This window comes from Sorghum bicolor, chromosome 5, assembly GCF_000003195.3.
Source record: "Sorghum bicolor cultivar BTx623 chromosome 5, Sorghum_bicolor_NCBIv3, whole genome shotgun sequence".
In the NCBI taxonomy this organism is placed as follows: domain Eukaryota; kingdom Viridiplantae; phylum Streptophyta; class Magnoliopsida; order Poales; family Poaceae; genus Sorghum; species Sorghum bicolor.
This window is the reverse complement of record NC_012874.2, coordinates 64,442,419-64,453,752: the sequence shown is the minus strand read 5'-3', so window position 1 is coordinate 64,453,752 and position 11,334 is coordinate 64,442,419. Positions and strand designations below refer to the sequence as shown.

The 11,334-nt window shown below is 43.5% G+C and overlaps 1 protein-coding gene across 1 annotated transcript; it reads left to right on the top strand.

The window, feature by feature from the left end:
• Positions 4,380-7,174, top strand: LOC8071975 (ent-isokaurene C2-hydroxylase). The gene is made up of 2 exons (XM_002450974.2): positions 4,380-5,504; positions 6,389-7,174. The coding sequence occupies exons 1-2, from the start codon at positions 4,560-4,562 to the stop codon at positions 7,016-7,018; spliced, it is 1,575 nt and encodes a 524-aa protein (XP_002451019.1). The 5' UTR covers positions 4,380-4,559; the 3' UTR covers positions 7,019-7,174.

Below are 11,334 nucleotides of genomic sequence, written 5' to 3'. Positions count from 1 at the left end.
GACTGGATCAGGGCCACGAGTTAGCTTGGGATTGGTCCATTCAACTCTTGGCTAGGCTTTTTTTATCAGTGTTGCTATATGATGCAAGGCGTGACGACACGACGTGAGGTGAGTGGCGTGACACAAGACATAGTGGCACGAAGAGGTTCTATGGTGTGGAATTTAAAACGTATGCATGAGGTCGCTGGCGAGAGGTACACAGTAGGATATAGACCTCAAGACGGCACATCGCCCAAGGGGCATCATTTCCTCGCTCTAGCGATAGAGTAGCGGCGGTGGCATCTTGTCTTAGTTCCGGTGGTAGGATTATGGCAGTGGCTCATCAAAGTACTATTATGTTCTTGGTGGTAGAGTTGTTCTAATGATACATATATGTGCAATTAGTTAGTGTAGATATCCCAAAGTAAGCATTCTTAGAAATGAAAAGTACCTTTAATATAGAAGGATCATTTTCTAGAATGGCAATCTCTTTTTGACGAAGGAGTAAATATTTGAAACCGAAGGGAGTAGCTAATTGTGTGATCTAATCAATTATTATGGAACTATTATATCAAAAATATTATTCCACTTAGTATTCATCTAGACTTGGTTTACAAAATTTAAACAATAAGTAAACTGATTCCTTTCTTTAAACCAAACATGAGTCGTGTCTAGTGCTTGAGTGGCTTTTTGATATTCAAGACAAGAAGAGGTGAGCCTTTCAATTCTCGATTTCTTTGTTTTTTTTTTGCGTGAAAGGTATATTTTTATTTCCTCTCATCACCAATGGAACTTCGGGAAATTGAGCGGGGAGAAAACACCACGAAAAAAAACAGATAGTGATGGAACTCTGTTGCGCAAGTGGAGAAAAACAAGTAGTAACCTTTAATTAATATTCTACACTACATGTTATGAGTTTCTACATTTACAGGATAAGTATAAGTATATTTCCATCAACTAGATCAAATGAAAATAGAAACAATTGTTGTTGAATATATGAATCTTCGAAGGCAAGAAAACTCTGGAAACTGAAAGAACCACATTAATAGCAGGTTGAATTCCAACATTGATGAAGAGGTCCGTGTAGACACTTCTTTCTTTCTATTTCAATAATTTTGCACAAAATAGATTTCTTGACAATAACTTATGTGCTTACAAAAAACAGGAGTGCTTTGTTATTGGTTTGTGTCTATATCTCTACTTTAATATATGCATCTCTATCTCGTGTGAAAGGATGAGAGCAACAACAAGGAAAAGTCCATGACCCTCTTTCTCCAAGCTCTGTATATGTTAGGGACGTGCCTCCTATAAGGAGCGTAGGTTCAAAGAAAGTGATCCAGGCAATGTAAATTTTCATAGAGGAAAGATGGTCCACCACCACTGATGTTACGGATGTAGTGAAGTTGTGAAAGGTCCAAGCCATGTAGCCCTTGATGAAATTTGAAACCCCACCTAACCAAATGAGATTTGACTCACAAGCTGCTAACCATACTCTCTTGTTTTTGCAGTGAGAGCATGGACATATTAGTCTAATAATTCTCCATCAGAGCATGCTTCCTTGCAGTGTCAACAAACTATCACACTTCTTGCATTAAACAGGACATGCAGCCTTGATGAATTGTATATCCATTGTGATCTATCCATTTTTTAGCTTTGAACGGAAAATATAATAGATGCATCAAGGAACCCTAAACTAATAAATGGTGGATAATCTGTACATACAAAACAATAAATAAACTAATTTGTCATAAAAATATATATGTACACAAAAACAATCATACAGCATGATGGAGCTATGTCAAAAAATATGAAATAATTATGGAATCAATAACTAATTATTGAAAACATATTGGGGCACAAAAATATACAAATCTACACATTTATCTCCACACTTGGTAGCCTAAGATTTTTGTTTTTTTTGTTTGCCTCTCACACAGACATGTACTCTTTCATCTGTCTTCCCACTAATCCTGATATAGACCTCAAGAACTAGCAAAAATGCTATCAAAACACTCAAAAGAGGCATAAAAAAAACATATGAGGGCAGAAACTAACCTATAAGGAGCACTACCACAATCCCGGATTATCTTGAGTACCCAAAATCGTAAAGGAAATGGACTAAACTGCCAAGGAAATGATCCTTGGCCACAAATCATCAAGCAAACTACCCCAAGGAAACAGCACAAAGGAAATTAGTTTCCTTGGCGGTTTTGCCACTCAAGGATCATACTTAATTTGTAGACAAGAAAATGTTGAAACCTTCAAGTAAATTAGTTTTCTTGAGGACTAGCAACCTTCAAGAAAATATTCCTCACCATTTCCTTGAGGGCCATCAACATCCAAGGAAAATATAAAGGAATAGCAAAAAAAAAACATAAATTAATGCAAGCTGCGCCTGCTAGGATTCAAACCTGTGCTCTATTGCTTCAAATAGAAAAGCTCTTACCACTACAACTCAAAGCATCTTGTGACCAAGTAGATTATGTTTTTTTTTGTATTCACTTTGTTGAATCTTGTAAGGAATTTTTTAGATCCAAAACAATTTCAAATGTAAAAAGTCTAAACTAAAAAGTTTTGGATCTCGTCGAATACTATAACTTCAGTTTAGGTCATATCTCTATCCAAGTTCATTTGGAAATTTCAAAAATTTGCATTTTAAAGCTCTGAGAATTTCCTTTAGGGTTTCAAATTACATCCAAGAAAATATGAATTACCTTGGCAGTTTGTAATAATACTCAAGGAAACATGGAATTACCTTGGTTGTTTCATTTAGCACTCAAGAATATCCATTTCCTTGGAGGTCTATATATGTCTGCAGCCAAGGAAACTGCACTTTTCATTGCGGTTTTGTTTTGGCCCTTAAGGAAATCTTTAGCACTCAAGGTAATTTGGGATTGTGGTAGTGGGAGCACCAAATATCAAAACCTCCCCCTTGAAATATGCCTTTTCTTACAGATCTAGAGCTGTTCACTCACATAAGGAGTTGTCTAGAAGAAGGATAAATAGGTGTGGCAAAGCAGGCTTACATAAGATGGACACTTATGTTAGTCATTGCGAAGCAGGTTTATATAAAAAAACTTGCTCCATTAACACTCTATTAACAGAGGCAGTCACCTTACAACAATGACCTCAGCACTACAACACATATCTCATGATTGTCGGCTCGTAAGACCTATCACCACCGGTTTTTCTATTAACAATAATATATACATACATATATTTATATAAAAAATTAAAATAAACCATTGGTATTATCATGCGCAGTGAGCCCATTGCCGCCATTGAGCCACACAATATTGGCCCTCCACCATTGAGCCACTATCAAGACTGTCAGAACCTGCTACCGCCATGGACACAGCTCCTAAGCCATCACATATTCAATAGGCGTCCGCCAGCAGTTTGTCCATGAGCGATGTCGCCCCTCCTCTACCCTCCTCCACTACCAAGCTTGCCTCGACCAAATCTAGAGAGAGATTGACTGTGAGAGGGAACGAGAAGACCTGGAGGATGTCAGGAGCCCCGTGTGTCGTCACAAGGAGGAGCCCGCTTTGTGCCATTGCCCGAGAAATCTTCACTCGCATCGTTATTGAGAGGGGTCCAAACATGGTGGAGGAAGGAGGCGAGGTGGGGCAGTGGTGGAGAGGAGTCGGTGGAGGCCGTGGTAGAGAGGAGTGAGATAAGGAGAGAGAAAGGAGAATTGTGTGGAGGGAGAAGGAGGCAAGCCAAATTGGTTTTTTGTTCACACAACTGGATGGGTTTTGCGGTTGAAAGTGAAAATAAATTTTTACCACCACTAGTTCGTGCTACAAACTGGCAGTGAAACTGACTTTTCTACTGTGGCTTTCATTATAATCTAGTGGTGCTCCATGAAAGTATAAATCCGAGATAAATGCACCGATGGTCCTTAAACTTGTAAGAATATGTCATATTGCTCCATGAACTTTGAAAATGCATTTTTGGATCCTTGACCATGTTATCTCGTGCACCGCAGGTCAATATTAGGCAATTCTTGTTGATGTGGCATGATTTTTTATTTAGCCCTCACTTTTTTCTCTTAAAAGATAGATCATCATTTTTCTCCTCTATCACCTCCCATGAGCCCAACGCCCCCTTGGCCTCACGGCGGCTCATGGGACCGCCATGGGAGCTGAGAAAGAAGAAGAGATCGTCTGTGCTAGTATACCACATGAACAAGAAAAGCGAATATAGCTAATATAGGGATACACCACTTAACAAGTTTATAGCTCGTTTAGTAGGGCTCCTCTTAGGTTGCACAGCTCCTCTGGATGAGCCCTACCGAACCTTTGTAGGAGAGCCGTTTTTCAGTCAAAAACACATCGAGAACCATGTCGTTGGAGGAGCTACAAATCCAAAATAGTTCTGTCTCCTTTGGAGGAGCCCTTCATATTATTTAATAATGTTGCCCTACATAACAAATGCTTACATATTCACAAACACATACATATTCAAGAGTCACCGGTGCATTGAACTCTTATAAATCCCAGTGGTATACCTTAGCTTGTCGGCTGGACATATACACGGATATATAAACTTGGAAATCTCTCACCTGGCGGAGCACCATGGAGGAGTTTGGCATGCCATACTACGGGTACTACGCCCTGTGCATTTCCCTTGTTTTCCTCGTCCATGCCGTGGTCCGCGCTAAGTTCGGCGCGAGCAAGAAGCTCGTGCCAATAAAGCTGCCTCCCGGACCGTGGCAGCTTCCCCTAATCGGCAGCTCCCACTGCCTGCTGAGCCGCAGGCGGCTCCCGCACCACCGCATGCGCGACCTTTCCCTGCGCCACGGCCCGCTCATGCTGCTCAAGATCTGCGAGCGCGTCGTCGTCGTGCTCTCCTCCGCCGAAGCCGCGGGGGAGGTGTTCCGCGACACCGCCTTCGAGCAGCGGCCGACCAGCCCGGCGCTCGACGAGCTCTACTCCAGGCATGGCATGGGGATCGTCTTCGCGCCCTACGGCGACCACTGGCGGCTGCTCCGGCGGGTCCTCGTCACCGAGCTCCTCAGCGCGCAGCGCGTCGAGTCCTTCAGGCGCATCAGGGAGCAGGAGGCGGCCCGCCTCGTGTCGTCTCTGCAGCAGGCGCCGGCGGCAGCAGCCGCGTCGTCTCCGCCGGGCCAGCTCGCCAACATCGACGAGCGCCTCGCCGTGTTCGTCACGGACTCGGCGGTGCGCGCCATCTTCGGCGACATGGCGATGCCCGACCGAGCCGCGCTCCTCGACACGGTGGAGGAGGCTCTGGACTTCTCGTCGCTGTTCGACCTCAGGGACCTCTTCCCGTCGTCGTGGCTCGTGCGGATGCTGCCGCGCAACGGCAAGGCGGAGCGGAACAGGCTGGAGGTGGTCCGCCTCATGGAAGGTATCCTTCGCCTCCACGAGGAGAGGAGGTCCGCTGGACAAGCTGCTGACGAGGAGCAGGACATGGTCGACGTGCTGCTGAGGATGCAGAATGACAAAGGCGCCATGGGATCCGTTTCTCTCACCCACGGTATCATCGTGGATATGTTAATGGTAATGTCTCTCGTCTTATTATTATCTTTGATGTTCCACTAAGATTACTTAGGTGGTGTTTGGATCCATTTGCTATGGGCTAAAGTTTATTAGCCCTTGTGCTAAAGGTGCTAAAGTTTAGTCTAAGTGAGATGTTTGGAACTAGGGACTAAAAAGTAAAAAGGAGAGGAGAGGAGAGAGAAAGAGAGAGTGTTTGACTTTTAGCCTAGTTTACTGTCTCTTTAGGGGCAAAAGATTTTAGTCTAGTTTTTGACCATTTGCTTACTTTTAGCCCCCCTCATTTGGATCCTCATGGCAAAGAAAAGGCCTAAAAGTGCAGGCTAAAGTTTTACCATCGGATCCAAACAGGGCCGTACTCTAATTCAACTTAGTCATCGTTTGGTACATCTCTACTTCACTGGTGGGGCAATGTTTTCTCACAACTAAAACTATTTTGGAAAAGGTTTGCAAAAAACTTCTCATGATAGATTTGGTGGAAGGATATCGTAGGACTTAGGGTCTATTTAGATCTATCCATCTAAACTTTAGAGCTAAAGTCTCTAAATAAGTGGTCTAAATTTTTTTTTAAGAAAAAATGGTCTAAAGTTAGCTCTAAACTTTAACCCACCTCACATTAGAGCTTTAGACCTCAAAAGTGAGCTAAAATACTCTAACGTTTAGAGAAGAGGATCTAAACAGGTCCTAGTATTTTTTAGCTCCATTCAATACCCACCTCTCTTAGAGTGGGTTTTCAGAAGCTTCACTTGATGAATTATTTCATTTTACCCTTATTTTAAAAAATAGTTCCAAACAGCTCAGTTATGCCAAACAATATCTTATTTTGTCAAAAGAAACATATTTTTCCCCAAAGACCTTACTGGTGTGGATGTGCGTTGGGCATGCAGGATGTGTTCGTTGCAGCAATCAAAGCAATAACATGTACTCTTCGATGGACCATGGCCGAACTTATGGCAAATCCAAGGGTCTTGGAGAAGGTGCAAACCGAGATCCGCCGCGTCCTCGCAGGACAATATAGAGTGCGTGAGGAAGCTCTAAGAGACCTAGGCTACCTCAAAGCAGTCATCAAGGAGACTTTGCGATTACATCCAACAATTCCATTAGTTCCTAGGTTCTGCACACAAGACCGCAAGATTCAAGGATACGATGTGCCAAAAGGGACAATAGTTGTTGCAAATGTATGGGCAATCTCTAGGGACCCAAACTACTGGCAAGACCAAGATCCTGACAAGTTTGTGCCAGAAAGGTTTGAGGCCGACCAGACCTTCAACTTCATGGGGTCAGACTTCGAGTTCATACCATTCGGGGCTGGGCGACGAATTTGCCCTGGGATAGCCTTCTCGCAAGCAAATATTGAGATTGCTTTGGCTAGCCTCCTATACCATTTTGATTGGGCGCTGCCAGAGGGAATCAAGCCGGAGGAACTAGACATGACGGATTCTTGTGGACTTGAAGTGAGGAGGAAAGCTGAACTGCTTTTACGTCCCATACCTCGTATTCCTCTGATAGATGAATAATCATAGTTTAAGAAATGTTGGTAACCACTTATTTGCTGTAATATGTCTTTTTATGTACTATCTCTGTCCGACAAGGATGTAATTCTGGATTCTAGATAGTATGATCTAAGTTAGACTATTACTTCAATAAGAGTTTTTTGTGGTGGTTGAAAATAATGAGAGCCATTCATTCATCTAGATATAAACTGTTAAAAATTAAAAGAACCTAATAGCAGGAACCTAAGTTTTAGTCCGGAACATAAATTTGGTGGGACAGGAATTAACTATATAAATTTAATTCTAAGGGTATACCGGAAATTTAGAGAAATTCTTTATAGGTCAGCTACCTTATATCTTTTCAAAATTGTATATAATAAAAGAACCTAATTGCGCATTTACATGGTGCAAGTAAAAGCGAGCACGCATGTTAATGGTGCCCCATGGGCCCAAACAGTCCCTATGTCACGTTCTGATTCAGCAGGAAAAGCATGGTCACGGGCGGGGCAACTGAGAAAGAAGACCAGGTGGGCTTTCGGTCTGTTGGGCTGATTGGCACCTAGGCTCCCCTGCCCAAGGTAGTATGTGGTGATGACCATGACAACAAGGACTACAGTAACTACGGTGATGAGGCTCTAAAGGACCTCATGATTTGGACCCTGGTTATGACCTATGGTGATGGATATAAAGAAAAATAGAATGCTCCTTTGTCCACTAAAATATTTATCTTATGCCTAGTGAGTAATAATGACTTAACCAAGTGCTTTCATTTCTACATTAGTCATATCTTGAGAAGAATGTTTGTTTGCTACTTCATTTATTTAATAGTTATTGAATGACTTAATTGTGAAGTAATACTAGAATGTTCCATGTGCAATATATACCAGAAGTATTTTGAGTGAGTACCATAAGTATCACAAACGTAAATGCCTACTTTGATATGTAGTAAAGTAAAAAAATTAAAAAAATCATATACTTAAATCGTGATGGTCCATAAAAATGCCGCATACTACTAGCGCTAAAGCTAACAATTATGAATTGCGCTTATGAATCGACCAATGGTTTATAGTCATCAACGGTTAAGAAACTATCATCATGAAATCCATTTCCCTAAGGGTAAAACAAATCGTCAAAGTCCCATCGACAAAGCATGCTAGGCCAACCAAAAACAAGGACTATTGACCATCAACTTGCCAACAGTCCACCATCTACAACTTACCATTGGCCTTTGACTTCCAACTGCCCGTTGGCAAACGGTGGAATTCCCAACCAAGACTGGCTGAGATGGGAACTTACCGACGCTATATGCTCAACTATTGCCTTTGCCGATGGTAGAAAGTAATGCCCAATGGTCTAAAAACCGTTGGCCATTTTGATGATTCTAGTAGTTACCTCATAAAATAGATTTACAAACAACCTCATTTTCTATCGAGAGACTAGAGATGGCTTCATCAAGAACTGCCTCTAGAGATGTCTCCTTGAGACAATAACCTAACTTTGTCTGGAAATACATTTTTATTAGTGATTTGCCTTGCCAAGCTGCCTCCAAAAATAGTCTCCATTTTTAGAGATGATTGGTAAGATTAGCTGCTTCTTGGAATCATATATATTTCATGGTGTTGATGCAAAACTGATCTGCAAACACAAAAGGCTAATACCCGATTCAAACGTTAAGGCGTGCCAGCCGATTTGACCTTACTATCGGCAAAGGTGATAACTCGAATACTTTAGTCCTGACAACAGCGATACGCCCGGATGTCACGGCTAAGAGGTACTCACGCGGAACTTGAGAACACGCCGAGCTTAAGTCGACGAATTCCTAAGAACTCGTAATAAAAGGGAAAAAGTATGACGAAGTCGTCGAAAAGTAGATGCTGGAATATGAGTAAAAACGTGTGTTTGATTGATTGATAGATGTCTGATTACAAGGTCCTAGGGCTTATATTTATACCCTGCTCAAAGAGCTATGACCAGACACGATTAGAATTCGAATTCCAATTTACACGGAACCCGTATACAAAACGATGCGAATAACTAAGGAAATAATAAAACCATCCTTCGTAACAAACCGAAACTCCTCCACATGACAACTGGCAGCTTCCGGACTCCTCCTTCGCGTCATCGGCAATCCCCTTGCCATAGTCATCGGCAGACCTTTTTACTTGGTCATCGGCACCGTATTACTGCCTGAGGACTTAGTCACATTCAACCTTTCCCTCATCGGCAACCATCCTTATCAGCAACCCGCATCGTACTGCCACCTTATCCTGCCATCCTAGACACGTGCCCAAAAATGGTGTCAACACATGCCTCCCAGTTTCGGAGTATAAAACTATTAATGCTCCGAAATTCTCTGCAGTAATGATGTCTTCTCCGCAATTAATGCTCCTAATCTGGTAACCGACAACCTCAATCTGGACAACTCTGACCCTAATCCTCCGCAGATCCCTCGAAATCCCCAACTTCCTAAACGGGCATCTCTCTTAGTCGTACATCGGCAACAATACCGTTACAAAGATCTGCCGATGCTCTACCCAGGAGATTCGCAAAAACGGTTACCTCCCCTCTATCCGCCCATCGGCAGGATGACCGTTATAGAATATCACCGATGGACCGACCAGGAGATCGCGCACAGTAAAATATCTTTAGATAATGACCGCTTCCTGTCAAATCACCTGCACAATCCCTGGATTATCGTGCGAACAGTTACCATATCCACTTGAGTACCCTCGGGCTTCTCGGATGCGGCAAAGAAATAAGTCAGATTTGCCCTTGTCCATCTTGTCCTATAAATAGTTCCTTCTTGGGTACTCCTCCCCCATTGCATCATTCTGCCATCCAACTTCACTTTTCCAGCGGCGGCGCCATTCTCAATCCTCAAGATCTCCGACAAGCATTCTTCTTTATCAACTCCGGCGCCCTCCAGCGTCCTTTTCACGGCAAGATGGCCGTTGGCTTCGTCGTCCCTGAGGTCAGACTTCCATCCCATCTGCTGTACCTTTTCCTTGCATTTCTGTTCATCTGCGATTCATTCTTACCGAATATTTTCCTTTTTCTTTTTCTTTGTATTTTATTCCCCAAAACACTAGGAGCTATCCAACAAAATTGTCATCCCTACCGATCAACCACATCTTCAATGCCTCGGCCCTCTAGGGGATCCAGATCCAACCGACCTTATCAATGCAGAAACCAACAGGATTCCCTTTAGAGCTGAAAACTTTGCTTTAGATCTATGGAAAGACACCTTTCGCTCTTGGCCCAGCCCTACCGTAGGGTGGAAAGACTGGTTCTTGAGGGTCAGCAACTCTTATGAAGTTCAATGGGGTGAGAGGAAATTAGCTCAATGCATTAGGCTGTCCATTGCCGATATGCACAGGAACGAGTCATTGCTGATAGCTGCATCTTACTTTTGGTCAGACACTCTCAACGCTTTTGTTTTTGGCCATGGCCCTGCTTCTCCTACCCTTGCCGATGTAGCCATGCTTACCGGGTTAGATATATCTTCTGCCGATAGCACCCATTTTTTTGATTCCGCCCCCAGTGCTAAAGTGGAGACTCGCGCTATCGGCGGTTGGTCAGGGTACATCCAGAAGTACCGCGGGAGAGGGCCTGTCACCATAAAAGAGCAAACCACCTTTCTGAACATGTGGCTAGACAAGTTTGTATTCTGTGGTCGATCGGCAGGACCGACTTCTGTCTATCTATCGGCAGCAGAAAGACTGGCTAGCGGCGGCCAATTTCCTCTCGGCCGTTATTTGCTCGGTGCCGTTTATCACCTTCTTCATCAGGTAGTCCAGAAACTCCTGCTTGGCCAACCTATCGGCAACTTGGGAGGTCCTTGGTGGTTTATTAATATGTGGCTCAATCTGCACCTGCACAAGCGCCTTGATCTCAACCTGTTCTCACAGCACTTCCCAAGAGATATAGCCGAGAACCATGTGTTGGGCGAAGAGGAATCGGCAACACGTGCCCCCCTGAACTTTGGCGAAGCTGCTATAGTCCTACCCGGTTCAGGGAACACTCCGGATCAGATCGGCCGATTCTTCGAGACGCTGTATGAGGGTCTGGCCAGAGATGAACGACCATGGCTGGCTTATGACGACCCAGACAGCATGCTCCCTCTGACCTTCAATCCATTCGATGAGGCTCTTGACATGGACAATGAGGTGATGATGGCAATCGTGACCCCCAGAGCCATACCAGTGAATTTCTTCGGCAGCACGAAAACCTCTCCCCAAACCTATGAATTTTATAATCCATCGGCATTAGCTCGCCAGCTAGCTTTCGGCCAATTGCCGATTGCACTTCCTTATGCCGATGTAATAAAGCCTAGAGAGCCC